The sequence below is a fragment of the Staurois parvus genome, unplaced genomic scaffold (genome assembly GCF_062004578.1).
Source record: "Staurois parvus isolate SC_StPar_1 unplaced genomic scaffold, SC_StPar_1.0 ptg000546l, whole genome shotgun sequence".
In the NCBI taxonomy this organism is placed as follows: Eukaryota; Metazoa; Chordata; class Amphibia; order Anura; family Ranidae; genus Staurois; species Staurois parvus.
Window position 1 is genome coordinate 3,509,284 of NW_028318342.1, and position 27,871 is coordinate 3,537,154.

The 27,871-nt window shown below is 40.9% G+C and overlaps 1 protein-coding gene across 1 annotated transcript in view; it reads left to right on the forward strand.

Annotated features, from left to right (window-relative positions):
* Window positions 1-346: 346 nt before the first annotated feature.
* The window catches only part of CRIM1 (cysteine rich transmembrane BMP regulator 1), a 1,025,033-nt gene continuing 997,508 nt past the window's right edge, over window positions 347-27,871 (forward strand). The window contains exon 1 of the mRNA XM_089690902.1: window positions 347-1,159. Coding sequence (XP_089547028.1) covers window positions 838-1,159 — 322 coding nt within the window. The 5' untranslated portion in view covers window positions 347-837. The remainder of the gene's footprint in view (window positions 1,160-27,871) is intronic.

A 27,871-nucleotide genomic window follows, 5' to 3' on the forward strand; every position in this document is an offset into this window, starting at 1 on the left:
AACTTCCACTTTAATTACATGCAGCCAATGACATGACTTGTGCCGCATCCATCTCAGTCACTTCATTGTCACTCTGGCAATCCCAGCTTCCTCTACAAGGCCATGTTAGACACTAGTATTCCAGTATTGCAGTCCTCCTCCCTCAGCATCCTCCAGCTGCGTCTGTGACCCATTTGCAGGCTCCGGCTGACGCACACAGCGCGGGGAACTGCAAAGAGCTCTCAACTTATCCAGCGTTACCTTCCTTCCATATGTGGGGAAAGGTGGGCGGGGCGAGAGAACGGCCAGTGTTCCAATGGGAACGCCAATGCTCGCTGGGGGCGTAAACCCATGTCGTGACGTCGCGGTCGAGGGGCGGAGGAAGCGTGAGCAGCTAAGGGTGCGTTTTCTCTAAGAGCGATAAACAAGAGAGAGGAGAAAAGTAAAAAGACTGAGCGAGAGGAGAAGAAAAGACGGAGCGTCACCGAGCTGGACGGAGCAGTGAGGGAGGCAGGACACCCGCCCGCCCGACTCACTGACTGCTCGCCTTCATTTACTGTGGCTGCAGAAAAATGAGCGGGGGGAGCCGCGGCTGAGGGAAGGAAGTTTGTGGAGAGCCGTGTCCGCTGGCAGAAGTTGCTTCTAGAAGTCGGAGGAAAGTTTCCATGTCGGTGCGGTGTCATTGCGTCAGTTCTCCTCGGCTGGTCACCATGCTGCTGCCGGTGTGAGGGAAAGTTCGGCCAGGTGACGGAGAAGGAGTCGGCTGTGTGGCGCACTTCAGCTCGGAATACAAAGGCGGCGGCGGTGTTCTCCGGAATAGTCGGTGTACACGGGGAGCAAGGAAGGAAAGAAGGAAGGATGTACCTGGAGGAGGGCGGCCGGGGGCTGCGGCGGCGGCTGTGCCACTTGGTGGTGGCGCTCCTGACGTTGCTGCCCGTGTCCAGCCGGGCGCTGGTGTGCTTACCGTGCGACGAGTCCAAGTGCGAGGAGCCCAAAAACTGCCCGGGGAGTATCGTGCTGGGCATCTGCGGCTGCTGCTTCATGTGCGCCCGGCAGAAGAACGAGAGCTGCGGGGGAGTCTACGGGCTGCATGGAGCATGCGACAGGGGACTGCGCTGTGTCATCCGCCCCCCGCTCAATGGCGACTCCATCACCGAGTACGAAGTGGGGGTCTGCGAAGGTAGGGTGCCCTGCCCGCCCAACTTTTCCCAACCTGTCACTGTGCTGTCATTGTGTGTGTGGACACTGTCATCCGTGTTTATTGTGTAGATGAAGACATCAGGAGGTGTGACATCATTAATTCCAGCATGATTAGCTCCCAGGGCCAGCTGGCTGCATGCTTTCATTTGTATCATTGTATCCTTCTAGGCGTTTTATTGTATCCCCTATTACTGTCATTGTGTTGGACGAGCTTAGGGGAAAAGGCAATGCCAGGAGGCAGAAGTACACAGCAATTAGAATTAATCAGGGTGGACTGTTACTATAATTGTTTAGAAGTGTGCGCACTCGGGAACCGTGTCCACTTAATAATAGGGTTGTTTGCTGGATTCTAGATTGCTGGATAAAAGGAGCTTCTGCCAAATCTCTATGCAGTGTAGTGAGTGTGCTGGCTCATTTAGAAGCTACACCAGCCCTCCTGGATCCCAGTGTGCACATATAGAATGCTTCTCAGTACCACTCATCATGCTGTTTGGTCTTAGGATGCTTCTTGGTGCTCCTGATCACGATGATTGAGTACTGAAGGAATTGTCTTGCTTTTAAGATGCTTCTCAGTACCATTCATCATGCTGTTTGAATTGGTTTTGATCTTAGGATGCATCTCGGTGCTCCTAATCAGGTTGAACACTAAAGGAATTGTCTTTGTTTTAGGATGCTTCTCAGTACTACTACTCCTGATCATGTTGTTTGGGTACCGAAGGAATTGTCTTTGTTTTAGGATGCTTCTCAGTACTACTACTCCTGATCATGTTGTTTGGGCACCGAAGGAATTGTCTTGATCTTAGGATGCTTCTCAGTACCGCTCATCGTGCTGTTTGAATTGGCTCCGTCTTTTGGCGCTTCTGAGCGGGTTGTTTGAGTATCAGAGGAATTGTCTTGGTTTTAGGATTCTTCTCGATACTGCTACTACTCCTCATCATGCTGTTTGGGTACTGAAGGACTTGTCTTGGTCTTAAGATAGCGCTCCGTACTCCTCATCTTGCTTTTTTAGATCCAAAGGAATTGTTTTAGTCTTAGGGATGCTTCTTGGTGTTTCTCATCACATTGTTTTAATGAATTGTCTTGGCTTAGGATGCTTCCTATGTTGTTTGAGTACTGGAAGAATTTGCTTGGTCTTAGGATGCTTCTCTGCGCTCATGATCATGTTGTTTGAGTACCAAAGGAATTGTCTTAAGATGTTTCTCAGTACTCCTCCTCATACTGTTTTTAGTGTCGAAGGAATTGTTTTATTCTTGAAATGCTTCTGGGTGCTCCTCATCTCATTATTTGAAGGAATTGTCTTGGCTTAGGATGCTTCTCAGTACTCCTCATGCTGTTTTAGTACCGTAGGAATTGTCTTAGTATGCTTCTCGTTGCTTTTCATCATGTTGCATGAAGGAATTGCCTTGAGTTAGGATGCTTTTCGGTGCTCCTCCTCATGTTGTTTGAGTACCGAAGGAATTGTCTTGGCTTAACGTGCTCCTCATCATGTTGTTTGGGTACCAAAGGAATTGTCTTGGCCATATGATTCTCAGTACTCCTCATCACGTTGTTTGAGCACCAACCGAATTGTCTCAGTCTTGCGATGGTTCTCCTGATCACATTGTTTTATCACCCAAGCAATTAACATGCTCATAGGATGCTTCTCGGGCTCCCAAATTTATTGTTTTACCCCCAACGGAATTGACTTGGTCAGTGAAAATCCACTCTTGATTTCTGTGATCTTAAGGTTTCTGCCTTCTATTGGATAGAGGTGAATAGGTGCAAAGTATTCTAATTTATACAGGATGCTATAGACAGATGTGGTACACGGGTTTGCAGAAAGCAAGGCAGGTTCCATGTGTAGATTGTTGTGGAGAGCTGGAAGAGCGAGTGCTCTGAGAGTTTTATGTGGATAATGAAAGCGGAGTCATGTGTGACTTATTAAAAAGCCAAGTACGTCAGTCCAGGAGAGATGGGCTTGTGGCTGGTAGTGTAGGAATTAAGCGAAGTGATGCAGTGGATCCCGAGAGGATGCTTGATCATTTTCAATAGAGGGCTTTGGCAGGAAAGCATGCACAATAATTCCATGAAAGACAAGGTAGATTTAGACTGTAGGTTATTCTTTAATTGCATTGCTCCATTGGCTGCGCTGCATGTGTACAGAGGCAATTGGGAGGTTCTGCAATTATTTAGCTTGCCTATTCATGTGTTATATTGAGTATCCGCTACAATTTGGAAAGCATCTATAGCCAAAAAATGTCTCTGATCTATAGAATAGTCAGTACAGGTTTTGCTGCCATTCCATGACTTTCCTGTATCTGTTGTGTTAATGCAACAGGTTGAACAGAGTACCACAGCTGCTAAAATATCAAGCTCGCCCCATTTCTCTGCTTGATGGCAGCTTCTGTAGATTACAAGGGATCTATGATCCAACCCACTTTGCTTCATTTGTGGGGTTTTTTCTTCAGTGTAGCTTTCAAACAGCATTTCTTCCACGTGTGGATCCAGGAGACCATTCTAGTTATTCTGTAAGAAAAATTAATGTATTTTATACTGTTTGTTGTACTTGTTCTATTTATTTAGACTAAACATTAATAATGTCCTGAATGTAAATAAATGTAGTGTTGTGTAGTAAAACCGTACTCCAGAGCAAACAGTCACAATAAAGAGCATGTGACCAAGAAGTCTGCAAACTCTCGAAAAAAAAATCACTGTTCATATCTGGTTCTTAATACGGCACAGAGCAAAATGCAGTAACCAGTGGTAACCAATAAACAATCATCTGTAATTATCTCTGCTCTAAACAAATGAAAGGTTAATAATCGGTTGCTGTGGCAACTGCGTTTTGCGCCTAATCATTGCTCCTTTCATCTCCTTGTTAAAAAAGCTCACATGTACATGTGAGGTTTTTTGATTTGTCCTTCAATATAAAATGTTTTTTTTTCTATATTTTTATGCAGTCATTTCAGGTGTCCTTTGGTCAAAATGCTTGGTTATGCAAAAGGCACATGCTATGGATAAAACCATCTGAAATGGTACTACTAAAAGATTTGGGTGAAAATATATTTCAGTTTAATGGCACATGCTGGTCTCCATGCAAAGGCTGAAAGATTAGCCCTTCCTGAAGAAAGGAGGAATTGCTTGATGCTATCTATCTAAAGTGATTCCATTTCAAGGCCTCCGTGTCTTGTATTTTAGGTAGGAAAAGGTCTCCAGAGGCTTTCTAAGTCACCAGCAGATGTTTAATGCTGATTCTCCCTTGCTCTCTTGTCAGACTAAAGTCTATTGCACTGTGCTACGGACTGAACAAGATATATCCTAAATATCATTTACTGCTGCAGAAACAATTCACTTAACCTCTGAGGAAACAGTAGTGATGGTGAACGTTGTTCCTGTGTTGCCTCATTTATAATCAGTTGACCTATAAACACTACTTTGCTATTTTATTTCTAAATGTTTTCTGTGATCGGTGTCACTAAACCCATTATAAAACGAAAAAAAACCCGACTATCTTGTTTAATATCTTCATCTGTAGTCCTTGTCTCTTCTAATAGCAGACACGGTCAGCTCATCCCAAACTGTACAGTTAAAATCTGCTCTGCTCCAGCCACCTTTTAGAGGATGGTTACATTTGTTGTACATGATTCCACTATATGTGGGGACATAGCCACCCACCTTGACACGCTCCCAAGAAGGACTACAATATGTGCCAGTGCTGGAATGAAAAAGTGCACTAAACCTGCTATTGATAAAAAATTACCCCCCCACACATCATGATCAGGATTCAGCCTGACGGGAACCAGGACACCTACAGGAGGTAGCAGCCAGAATGAATGGGAATGAGATGCATGTGCAGCACACTGAATTCTTGATTTGTAGTTTGGGTTGAGTAGTAGCAATGATCACAATATACGTGCTCTTCTGGTACTCGCAATGAAGAAATGAAAGGGGGGGGGGGGGGCAGAGAGAACATTTACTTATAAAAAATATAAAGTGATATGCAAAAGGAATCTGCTCATTTTTTGCAAATGACTTTATTTAATACTGTATGTTGGAGTAAAATGTGATGTTAAGGTAGTGTTTAGCGACACTTTAAAGCGGAGCTCCACCCAAAAGGGGAAGTTGCGCTTTTAAGGACTTCTGCCCCGCTCCCCATTAAGGCTTAGCACCTTTGGGGGGTGGGAGCAGGTACCCGAATTTGACAGGTTCCCACTTCCGGTCCGATCGCCTAGGCAGAAGGTGTCCTCCCTCCCTGTAGTCTTTTGGGACACATGACAGGTCCCAGAAGACTACAGGACCATTCATGAAGCGCAGTGCTACTTGCGCATGCGCAGTGGGTACCCGTCTGTGAAGCTGCAAGCTGTCAGTTGAGTGCCCACACTGAAGATGCCAGCCTCCTGGAATATAGGACGGCCTGTGAAATGAACTGCGGGGGACACACGGCGGGACCGAGAGATAGGTAAGTGGCTGTTTTTTAAAAGTCAGCAGCTACAGTTTTTGTAGCTGCTGACTTTTATTTTTTGACCGGGTGAGTGGAACTCCGCTTTAAGTATGACAAACTGCAAATTTAACATGCTTTTCAGCTAGTGTAGATTGTTTTAAATTTTGAAAACAAGTATGATTAAAATAACCATTAACTATAGTCAGAAAAGGCAGAGTTTGCATATCTGAAATGGCTGAAGTATTCGGGTGTAAGGCTGGACACAAAACTCCGATCGTCATCCCAATGCTGACAGCAGTGCACATGCAGTAGCCACTTTGAGTAAGGATCCATGCACCCTGGCCCAAAAATCAGTGCAGGGAAAAAAACATTCTGGGTTGTGTTTTTTGATTGGAGCTTTCTGACAGACAAAAATGCTAAACTTTGTACAAAAGAGTGCTATATCAGCGTTTTTTTGATTTTTTTTTTTTTTTAAAGCCTAGTGTGCATGGAGCCTAAAGGATTACATTGGTTGCAGGGAGATATCTCAACATGGAGGAAATGTTCCTGTGGGATAGCAAGTATCTTCTACTGCATGAGATGATCACTGTTGTTTTTGAGTACCAACCTGATAAAGCCATTCTTAAAATCAGAAGCCTACCTATTTTGTATTTTAGCTATGTGCCAGGGATTGTTGTTTCTCTATATGAAACTGTTGGTGACGTATCTCCACTTGAATCCTTTGGCTTCTGAATACCAGCCCTATTTATTGTTGTCTTTTTGTCATTTGTAATAGGGAATGCAGCAGAAGGAGTTAGAACACTCTGTGGTGAGACCAGAAACTATTGTAGGGAAATTTCTCAAAGCCTGTGGGAGTTTCAGCCTCCTAGACTCTAAAACATAGATGGCAAGGCTTTTTAACAAGTATAATATTGTGGTATAAGAGTTGTACAACATACATTTGCTAATCTTTTTTTCAGCAGTAGCACTTTTTATAGCTAGGTAGGAATATTTCCAGCTACTGTAGTTGTCTTCTTGGGTATTGCGCAACTACAGGACACAAGCTATGCAGAGGAACCATTAAGTGTGGCAGGGAATGCAAGTACTGGACTGTTGGAACACCTACAACTACTGCAGAGGAGTGAAGCAGTGGTGTTTAAAGATTTGGATACAAATGAAGAAAATATAGATGCTGCGCTCTATCAAGACCTATTACCTGTATATAGTATAAAAACTGTATTTGCATTAAATCTCTAATAGCTGCATGATCTCTTCTGTGTAACCATACATGATTGTAATGCCAATCAATACCCAAACATGTGTTGATAATAATGATTGGCATTACAATCATGTATGGTTACACATAAGAGATCATGCAGCTATTAGAGATTTAATGCAAATACAGTTTTTATACTATATACAGGTAATAGGTCTTGATAGAGCGTGGCATCTATATTTTCTTCATTTGTATGCACTGATAACGCACATTTTATGAGGGTGAGCAAGATAGCCTGCGATCTTATTGATAGAAGCTGTTTATTATACACCTTATTGGCTCACAAGTAAATTTTTAATATTCAGTTTAAAGATTTGGGCCCCCTGAGAGTTAGTATTACTAAACCCAGTACCCTGAATTTACTATATCTGGTCTCCCACAGTGCACAGAACATGGAAATGTAAATATAAACTGCTAAATACCCTTTCTCATCAGCATTATATAGCAGTCCTGTGACTTCTATCAGTGTCCAGCTAAGCACTGGTCAAAGCTTGTAGGAGTTTTCATTCTGCTGTGGCTGTCCTATTAGGCCGCATGATTCCTGACCCCTCTGAATGGACAGTGATGATTGACCTTGTGCTGTTCGCATGCACACTCCCAAAGAAAAAAAAAACCTCTCTAGCGATACACACTAAACTGAGCATGTGCAGAGTGACTCCTAGAGCACTGTACTATCAACAGATAGATTGGTGACAGTAGTAAAGGGGGAGGATCAGAGAAGACCTGATTAAACAGATTTTTTACACAATGAGGATTAACCCCTTAGGTTCCACAGTGAGTATAACAAGCATGCTTTACTGCATATACAGGCTGATTTTACTTTTGTGGGTTTAGTATCACATTACGTATAGTGACTTTTACAGGGCTAGTCTTTTATTGTTGTTAGTGACCCTGTGGTAGCAGGGTCACTTTAATGTTCAATTAAAGGGTAACTCCATGTTTGTGGAAAAAAAATTAGTAAAAAACAATTTAGAATATACAATTGCTACACAAGCCATATTGTAACTTAATGTTGTTACAAATTACCTTTCCTTTTTCGTTCTGCAGCCACTGTACTTTTCTGTAAAATTCAATGCAATATGGCAACCTGGAGGACGTCTGTACACAGTTGGTATACAGAACTTTCCCAGACATGTCATTTCCTGCTTGTATGATTGGCTCACTGATTTTCTCAGAGGTCTGCACTAAGATGCAAGTAAAATTTTAGGTATCCTCTGCAATAGGAATTATATTTTTTGGTAATATACTCTCTAAAAGTTAGTTACTTCTTCTAAAGGGTTGCAAACACTGCAGCTTTCCTTATTTGATCACTGTGAGTGCATAAGGCGATTTAATAATGAAAAAGTCACTCCCATTCAGATTCACGGTGCACATTAGTTTGAACAGCCACTTCCATTCAGGAAGCAGACTTACAAGGACATAGTGGAACATACAGCTTTTTCATAAAGTGGTTGTAAATGTGTATATATGTATGTGTGTGTATGTATGTATGTATGTATGTATGTATGTGTGTGTGTGTATATATATATATGTATATATATATATATATATATATATATATATATATATATATATATATATATATATATATATATATATATATATATATGTATATATGTATGTGTATATATGTATATGTGTGTATATATATATATATATATATATATATTTTACCTGCTCTGTGCAATGTAATTGCACAGAGCGGCCCTGAAACCCTTCTCGTGTTCCTGCTGGCGCTGCTAGCTCCTCCCATCTGCTGAGTGCCCCTATAGAAAGTGGTATTCATGATGCAGGCTCACTCCCGAGCCTCGCCCATCTGCACCTATTGACACAGACAATAGGATTCAGCCCTGCCCCCCGAGCCCTCATCACTGGCTTTGATTTGGTGATAGCCAATGATCCCCAATGCCTCAGCAGAGCCAGAGAGACCTGGAAGTGAGGGGAGAGAAGAGCTGCAGACGTGCACAACACTGGATCAAATGAGGGCTCTAGTAAGTAAGGGGTGAGGCAGGATACTGATATCTAAAATTTTTTTACCTTGATGCAAGGAATGCATCAATGTAAACGTGTTTAGGCTTTTAGGGCTAGTTCACACTAGATGCAGTTTAGTGCACTGTTTTTCTGCATAAAAAATGCATGCACAATGTTTTCCATGTATTCCAATGGCCCTAGTTCACACCAGTGCAGTTTTCGGCGCAGAAAAAAAGTAGAATATGCTGCATTTTTTTTTATTCTGCACAGTACCATACTGGAACATAGCAAACTGCATCAAAACTGCTCCGGAACTGCGTATGTTGTGAACTGTAAGCAGAAACATATCTGGAATGCATCTGAAATGCATTTTTGCAGTGTGAACTGTCCCTTAAACCACATTACCTAGCTTTGTAATAGTCCTACCTGTTTCTGTTCTTACAAGTCCTTGCAATGTACATAGATCACCCAGAGGGTTTGATTCTTTCTTAACAAATGTGCAGTTACTCCCAGTTCCCAATACATGAGTGCACATTTGTAATAGCCACCCTTGTCAGTTCACACTGTCAATTTTACTACAAAAAAAAAAAAATCCGATCAAAGGAGCCTACCTCTGACATCATCGCGCTTTCGCCCATCTTTGGAAGAGTTTTTTTTTAATGCTTTTCATTAGTCCTAAGCTTGTATGTAGGATTTTTATTTGCCCACATAAAGGCTTATCAAACGTATTGCACTATGAGAGGTATGCTTTATCTTCCATGATACTGTTTTGGTATTGTATTGGGGAGGATTCACTGATGTTGGTGGAGTTCACATCCTGATTTGCGAGGTTTGGGAGATCTTTGATTCTGACATGGCATGGAAATCTGGATGATACCTTCCAACGCAATGCTGGTAAGGACACCCTATAATTTAGGGGTCTTTACATCTGGTAAGCCTCCATTTTATTCATATGGTGGTGGTGCACATATTGGCCAATAATTATGTAATAGGATTCACAGCAACAATATCACATCCAAAGAACTGGAGATCAGCTTCACTATTGATTGTAGAGCTCTGTATCTAAACGGACTTTGTCTTTTGTATAGACTATACATGTCACTATTTATTTGTATTTTTTCACTAATTTGATCACTTTTCAGTTACGAGTGATTTCACAATGAATATGTGTGGTTAAGTTTGTAATATTGTTATACAGAGCACAATATTTTATTTATTATATGTGAGAAGAGAGGATATCCTCTTAAATATTTGCAGCTTTGTATATTAGAAGAACTGGGAATTTGCGCAATTTGACTCGTTTGTATTAAGTAGACCTCCTGCTTTGTTATGTGTGACTGGTGCAAATCTATATACTGGTATTTTCAAAGAGAAACCAAAAAGGGGCCACCACATGTGTATTAATGTTCTCCAGTATGTGCATAGTTGTGAATGCAAAACATTTTTTTTTGGATTAGAGTGGTAAGGGGTTAGAGTCACAGTTGGCTCATTGCCGTCTGTGTCATTTCAGGGAGATACTTTCTCTAATTGTCCCAACCACCATTGTCACCAGAAGTGAAAGTTGGGGTGAATCCAAAAATTTGCTTTGTCACCAGAACAGGAACAGAGGTGAAATCTTCCAATGGGGACGTTCATTCCTGTGATAATCAGAGAGGATTTGCTTCACATTGGAAAGATAACCTCACATTACAGTACTGGAAGGAAAAACACAGGCAAAAAAGGTGTTTGTGTTTTTTTTTTTTTTTTGTTTTGTTTTTTTTTTAACCCCTCACACCTCTATCCAAGAAAAAAGGTTATGTTTTAGATATTCATTTTCCTGTTAGCTTGTGTAAATTGTAAGGACTATGTTGCAGATGCTGACCTTTTTTCTGTTCAGTAGATTCTTAGATAAACTGTTCTACAAACTTCAACAGACTGAAGGAAGTGTAAGATTCTGACTGCTCATCACAGGCAGTCTCTTGGTTTTTCATCTTATAACTGGCAAAAGCAAGCCAGTTTGTGTGAGTAGGAACTCTGACTGCAAGGGGGCATTCTCTACATAGGCAGTGTACAAAATGACTTTCATTAATGATGTCATGGTCGTCACAGTTGCATGAAAGTTGTATCTGAATTTTTTAGTGCTAGAAAATCTTAACATGCTTGAAGTTATAGGAGGGGAAAATATGCTTTGGTCATTATTCGGCTTGTTTGAACTGGCAGGGCATTCGCAGGATTTGCTTGTAAATGTGGGTCATATTATTAGTGTGGGTAAAGGCTCAAACCATGTGTTTTTTTTGTTTTTTTTTGTTAATGCTCTGTGTTGATTTGTAACCCTGCTTGAGCTAGGGTACTACTGAGGATTGCACAGGACTATACCCAATATGAGCACCTATGATAGTTTTAAAGAGAAACTGAAGAGATCTTGCTCAGTAAAATCCCATGTCACCAGTTTATTCTCTGAGTGCCTAATATGGTGTAGAGTTAAAAACACTCCAACATATTCATAGGAACCAATGTTAAAAGTTGATTGAGAAATATCTGGTTACTGGAATTGGACCACACACAGAATTCCCTTTTTACACACTTTTTGTACGTAAGACCCAACTTTTTCCTTTCATTGCATTGGAAACCTCTTATAAATTTGTACCTACTGACGTACTGCTTGATTTTGTTTCCTTCAGCTTTTACTATTCAAAAGCTTGCACAGGATCAAAATACAGTACATTGTTCTGATTAATAGTGGTATCAATCTCTCTTTTTTTGGTGGTGCAGGCGTGTAAAAAAAACTTAACAACTTTAACTGTGCAGTAGTTAAACAGTCAGCTAAGCTTTGGAGTTACTTATCAGAGGGTGTTTGTAACCTGTGGTGAAAATAAGCACCATGGGTCTGCCATTTGTGTATGGCCTAATGTAGCCTGATCTGAAAGCTGCAATCCTTACAGTCAGAATGATTACCTATTGCTACGGATTTATGGTCTTCTTTTATGATTCATGCTTTTAAAACTGGAGAACATTCTGAGCACACTGTATAATGAAGGTGTAACGCTAAGCCATTATGCACATGTTATTAATGCACATTGAACTTATTTAGCAGCTCTTATCAATAACTACCTGGGAAATTGTATCCATGTAAGGTCACATTAACATTTTTCTTTGATATCTATCCTTATGATATAAACAGCATCCCATGGCAAAACAGAAAATGTAGAACACACTCAACCCTATATATGAAATGGGTAGGTCTTCTGACAAATAGAGCTACATTTCTAAGCAAATAAAATATCAGGCAGTGTTTAATTTGTTAGAAGTATGCATGCATAAAGCCATGCTTCTTCGCATGAAATCATCTTCCTGCTGTGCTGTGAGTATTGCAAAAATAATACACTTTCTTCCCACGTTAAGAGAGAATATAATCTTTCTTTCCTGCTTATAGGAGAAAGGAATTATGGTTCATACATGGATAATTTTTTAGGCCAAAAGCAAGTTTATTCCTAATTGCTCACATTCAAGACTATTGTCTCAAAAGATGACAGCACCCTTAGTGTCCATTCACAAAAGCCCCTGCGTTACAACGCAACAGCTGGTGTGTATTGTGGTGTAGGCAGTGCTGAAACGTTGATCTCAGCACATCGAACTGTTCACTTTAAAAAAAAAAAAAAAAACTTTATTCAAAGGTCTGGCGTGTGGGGACGGCCCTGCACTGTAAAAAAAAAAAAAATACTGCACACAGTCTTTTTTTTTTTTTTTTTTTTGTTCTCAATGCACACCACCCCAATGCAGTAATGTGAACTTGCTACACAGGAGACGAGGCATTTTGCCTTGTGGTGGGATTGCCCTGGAATACCTGTCCAATGCTGTTTCACTGCACCTGGTGTTTATGTACCCTTAAAGTGGTTGTAAAGGATGAAGGTTTTTTGACTCATGTATTCTATGCAGGAAGGGAAAAAAACCTTCTCTGTAAAGCCCCCCTCCTTCCTTTCCCTCCAGCCCTCCCAATACTCGGCTCAGCCCCCTCTTGATCTAGTGATGTAGACAGGAGTCTCGGCTATCCTGGGACCTCCTTTCCCCATTGGCTGAGACAGAAGCAGGAACCATTGGCTCCCACTGCTGTCAATCACAGCAAGTGAGCAAATGAGTAGAAAGAGGGGGCGGGGCCAAGCAGCATGTGTGAATGGATGCACGGGAGCACACCTGCTTGGGTGAACTCATGGCAAGCTGCTTGCTACAGGGGCACCTGACAGCAGGAAGGGGCCAGGAGCGCCAGCGGGGGACCAGAGAAGAGGAGGTTTGGGGCTGCTCTATGCAAAGCCATTGCACAGAGCAGGTAAATATGACATGTTTATTAAAAAAAAAGACTTTTAATATCACTTTTAAATTGTATTTCTACTTTCTCAGTTATATTTGAGAAACCCCTACTTTAGTAGCCCTAGTATTCGGTGAACAAGAACACAAAAATATTTATTTTGTCTTGTTTGTTGGAAGTGGGATTTTTCATAGGAATTTTTAGGCGGTTTGCATGGTGTTTTAACTTTGTTAGGATAGACGGCGTGCACATCTAATTTACTACAGACGAGTTCTGCCAGCACACACACAGGGTTAATTATGTTAAACATAATATCCCAGCCCCCTTCTTAACATTATATATTATATTCTGCTAGATGTGCTTGCTGCAGCTTGGCATTACATGCTACTGCTGAGACTGTCATCTGCTTTGACTCTCAGGTCCTTTTCCACCCTAGTTTCCCCCAGAGGTTCACCCCCCCCCCCACCACCAGTGAATAACTTGCATTCATATATTTATTTCCCAAGTACATTACTTTTAATTTTTCAATATCAAAAGAGAAGTATGTTTGTTTTTTTAAAAGTCATACTTACCAAGGGTAAGGGTGAGAACTCTGTGATCACATGATCGCTGAGTTCTCACAGCTGCTCTGAGCAGAGCATGGGACTGTCAGCTGCTCAGCCCCCTCTAGCGCTTAATGGAGCGCTGGGTCTCTAGAGGGGGAGGGGCTGTCTCAGGCTGTCAGTGACTCACTGAGAGGCTGAGCCAGGTGTCATTCCAGACTCTGGGGTGGATCCTGACTTTGAAGTTGGGACCTTTCCCCAGACTGGACTGGCTGAGTGGCGTCAGCCAACAGCAGGCTTTAGCCCACTGTCAGCTGTAAACGGCTCACAGGAGTGCAGAACGAACTGCACTCCTGTGATCCACAGGAGAAGAACATCCAAAAGAGCTTTGGCTGTACTTCTCCTTTTTAAACCTCATCTGCCATCTAGCTGGCCAGCGTTATAACTAGGTGGTCTTGCAATGTGTATCTTGCTGTGAAGTGATTTCCCTGCTTAGCTTTGTATCCGCAGCGCACATTGACCATGTAATCCCTGAGAGATTTGACGTTGAGATCAGGGCTCTGTGGGAGCCAAACCATCACTTGCCACCTTTACAGTGAAGATGGTTCTTAAGCACTTATGTTTTGGGTCATGGTCTTGCTGCAGAATAGCAGAATAAATTTGGGTCCAATCAAATGTCTCCCTTATGGTATGGCTTGTTGGATAAGCATTTGCCTACATTTCAGCACTGATAATTCAGGAAAAAACCTGACAGGTTGGTTGAACAGAAGTCGATTCATAGAGCGACTTGTGTACAACCAGCCTGCCCATACATAAATTGAAATTTTGGCTGGTCCCTGCTGAATTGGCTGAAAATTTGATCCTTGTATGGCTGCCTTTAAAGGGAACAACTTAACCCCCTGCATTTCTTTCCCTTCTGTAATGTCCAAATATGTATTTTTTATTTTTTTTTATTTAGTTTTTTCTATTCTAAAGGTTTTTTTTTATTTTTCAAATTTACAATACATCAGTAAACTGGTCAATGGGACAAGCTTTAACAGTCATATACATCAAACTGTTACAGAAGTTTAGAAGGGCCTGCCACACGGAGACTTTCATCAGAATAATGGTGAATATAACAGCACAGCCATTGATTACCATGATTACCTGTCCCATGATAGTTATGAGAGAGGAAGGGGGTAGGAGGATAATTGGGGGAGGGGGGGTTATGAAGAGGGGGGTGTGAACCAGAAGAGGGGGGAGGGAGAGTTAATTTTCGGGGGTCTAGGTGATTTAGGCTATATCATGTGGAGAAATAATTATAGTAGCGTTGCTTTGTGGTCAAGCAACGTGGTGTCAAAGCTTGGGGAAGGACATTTTATATAGCTAAGGTATAATTAGCGATTCGATCCTGAAGGGTCATCTCAGTTTTGTTGTGTATTGTTGGACAGGTGACTTGATTTTTAACTTCGGTAGCTGCCATCTGTTTAGCTGCTTTCATGATTTATGCTAGCAGTTTGAACAGCACATTTGGTATGGGGGACGCATATTAACCACTTGCCTACTGGGCACTTATACCACCTTCCTGCCCAGGCCAATTTTCAGCTTTTAGCGCTGTCGCTTTTTGACAATTGCACGGTCAAGTAACACTGTTCCCATTTTTCCCATTTTTATCATTTTTTTTTTTTTCACACAAATAGAGCTTTCTTTTGGTGGTATTTAATTGCCATTGGGTGTTTTTTATATTTTGCGCTATAAACAAAAAATGTGGAGGAAAACGTTTTTCTTTGTTTCTATTGCAAAATTTAGCAAACAGGTAATTTTTTTTCCTTCACTAATGTGCATTGATGAGGCTGAACTTGTGGGTGGCACTGTTGGGCAGCACTTGTGGGTGGCACTGCTGGGCACTGATCATCAGGGCATGTTCATTAATGCCCTGATGATCAGTGCCGATCTGTTTTGTGACAGTTGCCGGTTATCGGCAGTACTTTCCTCATGCTGTGACAGTGTGAGGAAAAGCAGCCGACAACCGGCAACTGCATTTACTCGGTGATCTGCTGTGTCATCGGACAAAGCTGATCATGTGGTAAAAGGCCTCTGTAATTGGCCTTTTCCCACATCATGTGAGCAGCTGTGTCCGTAGGACTCAGCGTTCACGGAGATTGCCGGGGGTGGGGGGGGCGCTGTTGGCGCGCAAGATGGCACGTTCTGGGAGGACGTCATATGATGCCCTCCCAGAACTGGACAACCGCGCTGTAGCACTTTTTATTCTTTGCGCTATAAACAAAGACCAAAAATTTTGAAGAAACATATTCTCATTTCTGTCATAAATATCCGGAAACTCAAATTTCGGCATAAATTTGGCCAAAATGTATTTTGCTGCATGTCTTTGGTTAAAAAAAAAAATCCCAATAACCAATAACTACATATTAATTGGCTTGTGTGAAAGTTACAGCAGCTACAAACTATGGTATAGATAATGGAATTTACACAGCTTTTACTTTCTAACTGCCATCACATTTCCATGTTGAAAGTTAGCCCCCCCAAAAAAAATTTTAATTCAGAAACCGTAATGGATTTCCATGTGAATCGTCTGCCAAGGTTTGAATATGGGTTGGCGGCGATAAACTGTTGTGCATATAAATTGCTTTGATCCACAATAAATGCATACAGATCTTCCGTGAAAAAACGCTCAAAAAATCAAGGGGAGTAGTTAAATTTGCTGTTTCCACCTGAATTCCGGGTTGGGCAGTGAATGGGGGTAGTACGGGTGCTGCAGAATTTGTGGGCTGCCAGTCGGCATTTGCAAGAACATTCGGAAGGATACTAGGGGCTCTACGGGCCTTTGTGCAAATTCTTGGTGGCTGCGGGACACTACTTGTGCTCTCCACTGCACCAGCTTGTATTGCACTTTTGGACTCGCCACATCACCAAGTGATACTGCAGTGCTGGTATGTGAAAGACCAGGATGTACTAGGCTGCTGGTGCTCGCCAGTTCACCAAAAGGTGAGCGGCAGTAGTACTGGCACTCTTGCTTCATATGAGAGTCATCATGCGATTGTAACATTTCAGCAACCTGGGAACGGGGTCGGGTATGCCTGACCTTAGTAGGGACCTCTTCTCCATCGTCTGAGCTATCTGTTAGGGTGCAGCTGCTGTCTACAGGTTTGTATTTTGAGGCTTATTGTGCCCCTTCGCTCTCACCTGACATGCTCAGAAACCTGTAGGCATCTTCACTAGAGTACCTTTCCATTGATATTTTGGCCACTAAATTTATAGGTATCTAGTGAGACTCACGGGAAAAAGAGCATCTGTCTGTCAGGACCTGCTTAAACTGCTACAAAAAAATTTACCGGCAAGTGCTAACAGAGATCAGGCCTGATTCTGCAAACACTGTGGTTTTGTGTGCAGTGTATCAAATGACAGTGATATATTGACACTGCAGTTGCTGGGTGGGTGGGGGGGGTAAGTGTAGGGGCTAAACGCAGGTGCTGACAGGTTTCTGGGGCTGATCCTGCTAACGTTGCATTTTTTGAGACACTACTAATGTGAACGCTGATAGAGTGCTGATCTGAACAAAGATATTGATCTGTTCAGACACACTATACTAGCAGTGGAGGTTTGTGTATGTGAGCATGTTCCTGGCAATCAAGGGGTTAAATGTGACTGATGGCGATCTGACACTATCTGGGAGGGATGCTAACTGACCCTAACGCCATCTGAAGTCGCAGGCGACACTAATACAGTGATCAGCAAAAAATCTGTACACTGTACTAATGATACTGCTGACAGGGCAGTGAAGGGGTAAATTGGGTGGGGGGGGTCATTGAAGGGGTGAAATGTGTTCTAACCGTGTGCAAGTGTGCGCTTGTACTCAATGTGCCCAGAGAGAGAAGATTTCATAATTTACTGTACCTGTGTAAGTGTAAACACAGGTACAGGAAGATCCCTGATAGGTCATCTGATTTAGGTCGAACATCGCTGGCCCGCGAACACTGGGAGCGCTAATCGTGTGTGTGTGTGTGTGTGTGTGTGTGTGTGTGTGTGTGTATGTATGTATATATATATATATATATATATATATATATATATATATATATATATATATATATATATATATATATATATATATATATATAGATCAAATTTTTTTTACCTAGCTGTTGGCTTTACTGTAAAAGTGATCCAAGCAGTTCTAGAGCCGCTGGGTCACTTTTACAGGGCAGGAAGGGCCCTGCTGTCTTTCCTCATTGCTGGATTCCTCATCCCGTTGGAGAGCCAGGGACTACTGCAAGAATGTCCGTTCCTCCTCCTCTGTGTCCATTGAAGCCAGAAGTAGCATGTGCCGCTTCACTTTTGGTTTTAGTTCTTTACTGGTTAGAGGGCAGAGGAGGGATCTAATAGTGCTCATGCAGCAATACAAATGCGCATGTAGGTCCCACATGCATATGTACATGATGATTTTCACCATACGTGAGGTATCACCGTGGATATCAAAGTGAGGGCAATAATTATAGTGCCATAGCTAATGTTTAACTCCAAAACTGGTAACTTGTAAAGGCTATTAAAGGGTTGCCTATGGAGATCTTTAGCTACCAAGTTTGTCGCTATTTCTTGGGCCTGCAACATTTTAATTCCTGCCATGATTTTTATCTTTTTTTTCTCTGCGCTATATCATACTTTATATTTTACCAAGAATTTGGGTTTTATATTGTTTTGTTTGCACTAAAATGCATTGACATATATTTACCCTGAAAATTAGCATTTTGACACAGGCTGTGCAAATATTGTGCAACAAAAAAAAAACAGCAACCATTTTATTTTCCTGGGCCTCTGCATTCAGAAAAATATTTGGAGTTTTCCAAGTAATTTTTCAAATTTTACATGTATTTTAAAAATGTCAAAATTGGCCTGTGCAGCAAGTGTTTAAAGTAGTAATAAACCCTTAATTTTTTAACTTGGCACGTTGAGCACAATAAAATAAACAATATTATTTCAGGTACTTATATAGCGCTGCCAATTTACGTAGCGCTTTACATATTTATTTGTACATTCACATCAGTCCCTAACTCTCAAGGAGTGTACAATCTAAGGTATTCCCTATTGTTTGTTAAAAGTCCTTATCTGAGCATTTGCAGTTTCCAACTTGCAATGCTGCTGGCTCATGCTCCCTGTGCTGCTTCCCTGAACTTCCAGTTTCACTGTAAATGTTATCCGTAAATAGTGCAGTCTTGAAGCAGTCTGCATGGAATTGATGGTAAATTGAGTTATTTTTTTCATCCAACATGACACAATTTTATTTACATCAACATGGTGATTTGTAGCCAGCGGAGTAAAATCACCCCTCTGAAATCACCCAGGAACCACATAGCCTTATAGAGTCCTTCACTAGCTTACACCCCGGTCACATAAAGCAGATTTTGAAATTGTGCAACTTACAGTGAAGTTGCACGCTTTCAAAATTGGGTGACTTGCCGATTTCATTGTGATTTGCAAGACATCTGACACACGTCTATGCAAATCGCAACATAAGTAGTACATGTACTACTGTAGAAATCGGTGCTGCTCTGACCAAGTTGGAACTGTACCTATATGACCACTCTAATAGCGGACAATATGGTGCGACTTGGCATACGATTTGCAAGTCGCCTGGCATGCATATCGCATGCCAAGTTGCACCCAGTGTGATCGGGGGCTTACAACTCTGCAGAATCTCGCTTATTGGCAAAGGAGCCGCATTTCACTGGTCTGGCCAGAGGAGGAGCAAATGCATAGGAAAACAAACGCTTTTTTTGTAGGCATCCATTTTGAGGACTAGTAGACAATGTACAATACCTTCCAAATAAGGATTCACTGAACTTATAAGTATTTAGTACATTCACCCTCTAAGTGAGAAATTCCTCAGAGTAGGAATGAAACATTTAATGGCTGTGTTTTTAGTAATGAGCAGCTTGTCAGTCCCTTTTTATTTAGTAAATGTACCTAGCATTTGTTGTTTTTACTTTGTGCCATCTGTGCCTGTTTCCACCCCTGCTATTATTGAGAGATTTGTGGGGTATAACTGAACAATGCATCATACACTTTTATAATATGGGCCAACATTTGTGACCGTTTGGAAGATGTGAGGGTTAGAGAAGTTTTTTTTTTTTTTTTTTTTTTTTTTTTTTTTTTTTTTTGGTGTGTGTGTTAATCATAGGAGGAAAATGAAAGGTTAGTGCAATTCTACATCTGTCTGATTTTAAGTGTGAGCTAGAAAGTTGTCCTTTTTTTCATCTTTTCAAAGTGACAGCATCATAAAAGGAATGCTTTTCATTGTTCACAGTAACCAACGCTGTGCAAGCAATTCTTCAGTGGCAGATGCATTTGAACAAAAGTGGGAACTCAATTCAGTCTGTTAGTTGATAAAAGAAAACAATTATCATAGAGTGGTGACTAGTATCTAACATTTTCTACTCATTTATCTTTTGACTCCCTGTTTTCTTTAGCTCCTGTATGCTTTCTATGCCCATATAGGCAAAGTTGATTAATGGCAAGCTAATCGAGTTTAAACAGACACATGAGCCGCAAGGAAATTAATTTAAATGGTGCTTGTAGAATGTAAAACTGCATTTATATCTAACATTGGATAAAATAAAATAATTTTGTTTAATTTAAAGTTGGCCTGAAGTAAAAAAATTAAGATTTTGCTGTCTTTATGGAGAACATCTAGAAATGTTAATTGTGCTTAAAGAAAAACTTTATTCTTTAGCATATTTTTTTTTCTCTCCCCATTGTTCACACAGTGGCCATTTTCGCTAAGAGCAGATTAAACCATCTTCCTTGGAACACGGGACAGTGCCGATCATCTGAGAGGAAAATAAGTACTTTTTTTTTCCCCCAGAGTTCTTGCAAGAATTTTGTAGACAGGATTTTCCAGACAGGTGTTGATGCCCCAGCCTTCCCAGTTTTGAAGCCAGCCAGAGCTATATAACCAGTACCTTTCTCAACCAGGAATTGGAAAAGAGCATAATCATTTGTGCCTTTAAAAGCGGTTTCTGTCATGTTGGATATAAGACACTTGCTAATCTCAAGAGTTTTTAACATTAGCTGGCAATTGCATGGTCATGCAACAAAATGAAATTTTATATCATGTTTTTCACACAAATAGAGCCTTCTTTTGGTAATATTTGATCACCGCTGGGTGTTTTTTATCCGTTTATACAAACAAAAAAAGACCAAAAAATAACTTTGAAAATTTTTTTTAAATTCAATTTCTTCATAAATTTTGGCCAAAATGTATTCTTTTCAATGTCTTTGGTAAAAATACCAGAAAGTGTATATTGGTTTGCATAAAAGTGAAAGCGTCTACAAACTATGGTGTGTGTGTATATATACTGGAATTTTATACTAGTAATGGCAGTGATCAGTGACTTATACTGAGACTGTGATAGTGCGACTGCCAATCTGACACTTTGTGGGAACAGCCACTGACATCACCAGTTACACTAATACAGTGATCAGTGCTGATAATATACACTGTAACTGTACTAATGACACTGGCTGGATTAGCATTTAGGGAAAATCAAAGGATTAACACTGTGCTTAACAATGTTTACTGTGTATAGTATGTGTGCTTACTTTTACTTTTTTACTCCCTGCTTTGCATGGAGAAAAAAAAAAAATCTGACATCACTGCTATCTGTAGAGATCCCTGTGGTATTTACCAACACAGGGTTCTTTTTTGTCATTCACTCAGCTGATCAACAGGTTGTAGCCATAAATCATTTGCCTTGTCCTGCTGATTGGCTTGTGCTGTAGCTAATGACAGCACAGCCAAGGCAGCGGGCATGCTCCCTAAACGGAAATGTAATTTCACGTACATGTATGTGATCTGGTGCAGCAGGGCTGCCCTGACACAGTAGAAGTGTGTTGGATGGTCCTGAAGAGGTCAGTAAAGACACTTGCCTGTTCATGGATCCAGCAATGTTCTCAACTGGGCTGTTTCTTTGCCGGTCTTCAAGTCTCTGGTCCCAGCATGTTTACTGTGGCAATCCAGCTGTAATTCCTTGTGGCTCCATACTGCGCGTTGGTAATGGGCCTGAAATTTCTTGGGACTTGTGACATGTCCCAGGAGGTTGCAGGGAGAGGGGCTGTTTAGCAAACTACTGCACTGATGTTACTGATGTCACTTAAAACCTTTTTTTTTTCTTGTTAAAAACCAACCATCTCTAGTAGGTCTTTGGCCTGAGGAAACCTGAACTTCAGGGCTTTGCAGCTTCTGAATTTGATAGTCTTTATGCATTTGGATTTCAGACTTGCCATGGGTTTTTTTCCATATTGTGCCCAGCACTTAAAACAACTTTGGAGTAGTATGGAATATTGTTTAACCACCTCCCGCCCGCCATAAAGTCCAATGACGGGCGCAAGGTGGTTCTCTTGTTCTGGGAGGACGTCATATGACGTCCTCCCATTTTCACCGCGCATACGCGGACACAACGGATCACTGATCACGGAAAGAGCCGAAGATGTCGGCTCGGTTATGTGTTCAATCACAGCTGGTCACATGTAAACAGGGAAACACCGGTTATTGGCATATTTCTCCTCTCGAGCTGTCACGCTGAATCGTGCTTTCCGCGGAGGGGACATGTACACTGGTCATCAGGGCACTGATGATCGGTCTGCCCTGATGATCAGTGTAGCCCCAGTAGTGCCACCTGCCAGTGTCCATCAGTGCCTCGTGCCAGTACCCATCAGTTTCATATGGGTACAGTGTTGTATGACCACACAATTGTCATGCAAAGTGCGACAGCGCTGAAAGCTGGAAATTGGCCTGGGCAGGAAGGGGGTATAAGTGCCTAAGTAACTGAGTATAAGTAACTGACAATTGGGCTGTCATGCAACACTGCACCCAAATGAAATTTACGTCTATTTTTGCCCCACAAATAGAGCTTTCTTTCAGTAGTATTTGATCTCCGGTGTGTTTTCATTTTTTACGCTATAAATAAAAAAAAAAAAGACAATTTTGGGAGAAAAACACTATTTTTGACTGTTTGCTATTATACATGTCCAGTAAACAAATTTTAAAAATGAAATTTTGTAATTTAGGCCAAGATGTATTCTGCTCCATGTCTTTGCTAAAAAATTTACATCCCAATATGTGTAAATTAATTAGTTGACGTGAAAGGTTATATAGTTTACAAATGGCAATATATATACTGGGATTTTAATTTTTTTTTTTTTTAATTTTTACTAGTAATGACAGCGATCAGCGACTTATAGCGGAACTGCGGCGGGCATTCTGACCCTCGGGTAACTGACTTGGTGTCCACTGACAATCCCCAGTGACACCAGTAGAGTGATCAGTGCTAATTAACAGCACTGACACTGTACTAATGGCATTGGGCATGAAGGGGTTAACATCTGGCGAGATCAAAGGGTTAACTGTGTGCTGTCACTACTTGGGCTGTGTTTCACTGTAAGCACACTGCTTTGTATGGCTCTGCTGTCACAGCCGGGCGTGCACACTAAAGCTTCCTGCGTTGGGAGAGCAGACCTTGAGGACACCTCTGGATTGAAGAACAGGTAAGGTTCTGCTGCAGAGAAGAGCCGAGCGGCCGGTCCGGTATTCTGACACGGTGGCGGTGGGAATACCGGACTGGCCGATCCATATTCGCTCCATAAGACGGGACATAGAGTGGGACTCCAAAATCAGTGCTCTGTACTATTTGGGTTACAGAGAAAATTACAAACCACAGTAGATACCAGTACACATGAGAAATATTTACATTAAAGACTGCTAGATTGTTTCATGATTAGTTTGAGACTTCTCCTACTGCAAAGTAGTTTTTCCTGCATTCTTAATATTTTACTTGACTACCCCAGTAAGTAAACTTGCTGTACTACATATTGTCTCATTTTAAACCCACCAGCAACACATGCATTGTGATGACAAACAACGCTTGTATAATGTGTACATACTTTATTAGGAACTCTACTAAAAAGTATTTGCCCACATAATTATTGCAAGGTACATTGTCTTTTGTATAGAATATTTGACATAAATTATTAGGAAATTTTAACTATAGAAACTTGGTCCATTTTGTGGCCAAACTTAGATTTGAAGAGATTTCCCAAGGTTGTCAAGATAACAACAGCTATTATCATACATTAGTTCATAACAGGGGCGGATTGATAACACATGGGGGCCCCCGGGCAATAGGGGATCATGGGGCCCCTGTGTCCTTGCCCAAACTCAAAAAAGCCTATGAAAACGGTACCAGGGGCATCTCATGGGGCCCCCTACTGACCCCGGGCCCTCAGGCAGTGCCCGAGTTTCCAAATGGTCAGTCTACCCTGCTTCATAAATGGATTTAGCTTTCTCCACTGGTTAAAATTAATGTTAATAGAATAATTGACTTAGAGTCAAATATTATTGCATTGATTAAATGTTTGCTAGGTATTTAAAGATTACCCACAATAAAGTATGAATAGTTAACAGGAATTGTAGTGGTAACTCCAGGGCAAACATATAAGATAAAAAAAAAAATCTCTTCTACAAATTGATTTTCTGAATTGGATTACTAAGCTTATACAACTGTATACTTTGTGCACTGGTGGAACTGATTCAGCACTAATAACTCCAGGCAATTATTAGTAAATTGCTACTCATTCAGAGCTATTTGACATTCTACATTATCTAAAAATCAATAGAACATATATTTTTTCTGTTTTTAACAGTGCCAGAAAATTTCCAGAGGTTATTTTATATCCAATTTTGTTCTGTCTGCCTGTATAATAACTGGTAATCTTATGCAGTCATACGTCATCTATACTACAATAATAATTAATACTATCTTACAGGCATCCTGCATAATTATTGATTAAGAATATCATGCAGTTTATGCGGGGAACAAAGGATCATTTTTCATTTCAACAGAAATACATTTTTTCTCTCTGCGGATCCTTAAGCATCCTGACATTTTTGTCCAATTTCAGCGTAGAACATGCTTTCTCCTATTGCAGTGAAAGATTTTTAGCAGATTTATTGAAGCAATTTCTCACTCTTATCTCTAACATCTAATAGATGAGTCTATGATTTACCAAAAAAAAAAAAAGTATCTCAACCACTGTCCCTTGCTGCAGCAGAGAGGAAGAATCCAATATATTTTACTTATCAATGCATAAGTCCTAAAGATAATGAGAACTGCCTTTTTAAAAAAGCATTGCTCAAAAAAATAGGCATACGCAATATCAAATTAATCTAGGACCGAGAGGAGTAATTTCTTTCTGTTGACTCATGTCAAAGGCCAAAATTGGAGAAAAAAATGTCTGCAATAAGCAAGTAGCAAAAGGCAAAATTATGCTAAATATCTCCACATATTTTAATTCTTCTCTTTAAAATGTGATTACTCATTTTTGTGAAGAACGTCGGAGAATATTGAGGCATTCTATAATGCCATATGTATATAGAGTAGAATTATAGATGTGAAGGCCATAAAAGGCAGCATAAGTAAATTAAGGAGGTAAAGGATTTTTAGGTATTGTGTGTTTTTTTACAATCAGAAGGTTAGCAGCTTTCAGCATAGTTTAGCCAGCTGTAGAGAACACAGAAAGAAAGGGGCCAAGAAAATATCCGTATTGGCACTTCTGTTGTGAGCATATTTGGGATTTGAGTGCACATGCATAGAATGAGTGAGTGATGTCATTGGTTTTATCAGTCTAACTGAACATCTTTTAAAACTTTTTTAGCCCGGGTTCAACCTGATGCGGTTGCAGAATTTGCATCGGTTTTTGTGCGATTTCCGCACCGCATCATGATCGCACCCCGTTTATATGAACCAGTGCTGGTGTGTATTTTACGTTAACACCCCAAAATCAGTTTGTATAATGCAGTGAAATGTACAGAATTGGATCGCATGTGTAGTCACCCATTCTGTTGCGGACAATAAAAGGGACCTGGACTTTTGTGGTGTGAATGCGGTGCGATTTGAGCCATACATATTGTACTGCACAGAATATTGATTTGCATAGGAATGCGGTGCGGTTCCTATGCGATTCATATGTGATGCAGTGTGGACCAGGGCTCAAAGTAAAGTTGTCGTGAATAAAATAATCTGCTATTTTTTGCCTCCTTCTAAAATTATAGTTGTCTGGCTGTCACTGTGACCCACAGAATTTGCCACCTGGAACAAGTGTGTAGAAGTATTTGGATCGTTCTAGAGAATTCCAGAGAAGTCCAGCTCTGCATGTTTCAGTTCTCTCTCAATTGCATGTCCTACAAGAGTGGCTCTCAAAAACTCAGAATACCATATATAAACAGTGCTCAGGTTGTATTTAGGAGCAGTTCTCTGATGTCGCGTGTGTTCTGAGCAGGAGAGGATTAGGAAGGAGGGAAAATAGGGTAAGTGCTGGGAGATTTTTATGTGTTGTAGCCAGTAGTTTCTCTGCCTATATTGTACTAAATGCTGAAACCTGGGCAGTGTGTTTTCAAATGCTGAACCCATGTTTGGGAACCATTTTCCTGCACTCACCCTCAGCTGTCAGGTGCCCTGAGGCTTTGTGCAAGAGAGCAGCATCCAAATGCCCAGCCTCAGCATATGTTTATAAAGACAGTTCAGTCTGCGTGTGGGAGTTATGTGCCAGATCACAGCCTTACCATTGTTTATTTTATTTTACATATGATGAGGCTGTGTTCAGGATCAGTTCTCTTGTACACAAGCTCAGATGCCAGTTACATGCAGTATAGCAGTTTCAGGAGGAGTAACGGAATTCCAGCTGGAAAGTGAAGAACCTGACACACCTGGATGTGTCAGATTCTTCTCACTTTTAGGCTGGGTTCACACTTGCAAAAATTCTAATGCTAACACTAATGCCAACCCACTCACCTATAGCGCTAAAACGCATTATAATATATTCCACGGGCGCCCTCCAAGTGATTTGTGGGGAAAGTGTTTTTTCCACATATCTGATATTTGATAAATGCTTCTGAAATGCCCTGTAAATGCTACAGGTGTGTTACCATAGAATTGAAAGGAAGGAGGTGACAAGCTTCAACTCCTCCCAGACTTGACTTGTAGCTTAATTTTTACCGCACAGTGACTGGAAGAAATGTGAACGCCATGTTTTTAAAATGTGAACAGCTCTTGCCTGCTGTAGGCTACTGTGTTAGGCCTAGGGTGCAGCAAACACATGCCCACAAACAAAGCCTGTTTTGAACAGAGCCTTACTTTGCTGTGGCTTTAGAGTCTAGTTTTAAAATCATTGACCAACCCGAGAGGGGGCAGGCATCAGTGTTAGTTACTAAAGGCACAACTTGTTTGTTTACAGATACACTACAATGTGTACATGTATAGAAGACATTAATGTTTTTATTCACAAGCACATTTTTAAAGATTACTTTGCATTTGTAATAACTGTTGCACATATTATGGGCATTGTTTTGAGTATAAATACTGGACATAGTATGGAAAAGTCTGTGTAAACAAACTTTCATAATATTCTAAATATAATAATGTTTGGCTTGTGGTTACAATTGCCATGGCTGAGAAGCATGTGTACAGGCCTGTCAGGCTGAACTGCTGATGGGTGTTCATGGGCGTGGCACAACCACCTTTTTAATGCCCCCCCCAGGGGCCAGTGTGAAAGACTGATACAGGCCTGTTAGTCTACAAGATCTTTGCGTCAATGTGCAAGTGACTGAAAATTTCAACCAATTCCACTAAAACCGATGTGGTTACTTTTAAACAATTGTGAAAGTCATGCTTCTATTTTTAAATTGGCCATAATTTTTACGATAATGTGAAGATATCAAATCTTTTTTTCCTCGTGTTAAAAAATAGCCCAGGTGTGCCCAGCGTGGTTTAGAAAATACGGCTGACTACTGAATAAGTAGAGAATGTGTGCACGTAAAAGTTGTATGAATATTCTCTTCAGTTATCTTGCCGCACGTGGATGAGATTAGTAAACAGGTTTGCTTTTCACAATCAGATAATTGAAGTGGATCTTAATACAAATGTGTGTTTCAACTGCTTTAGTAAATCGGCCTCAATGAATCTTAAATTGGGTGCATCGGAAATTTTTAATTCACAATAAAATATTTATGAAAACCTGGCCAGTTGATGAGAAATCGGACAATTTCTGAATAATAATTGACTGGATTTGTGAATTTCAGGGTTCTCCCCCCTATACTTGGCAAATTAGTGTGGAAATTTTAAGGTTAAAAATACTTGTAAGACACCAGTACACATCTCCTAGAATTGGTAAAT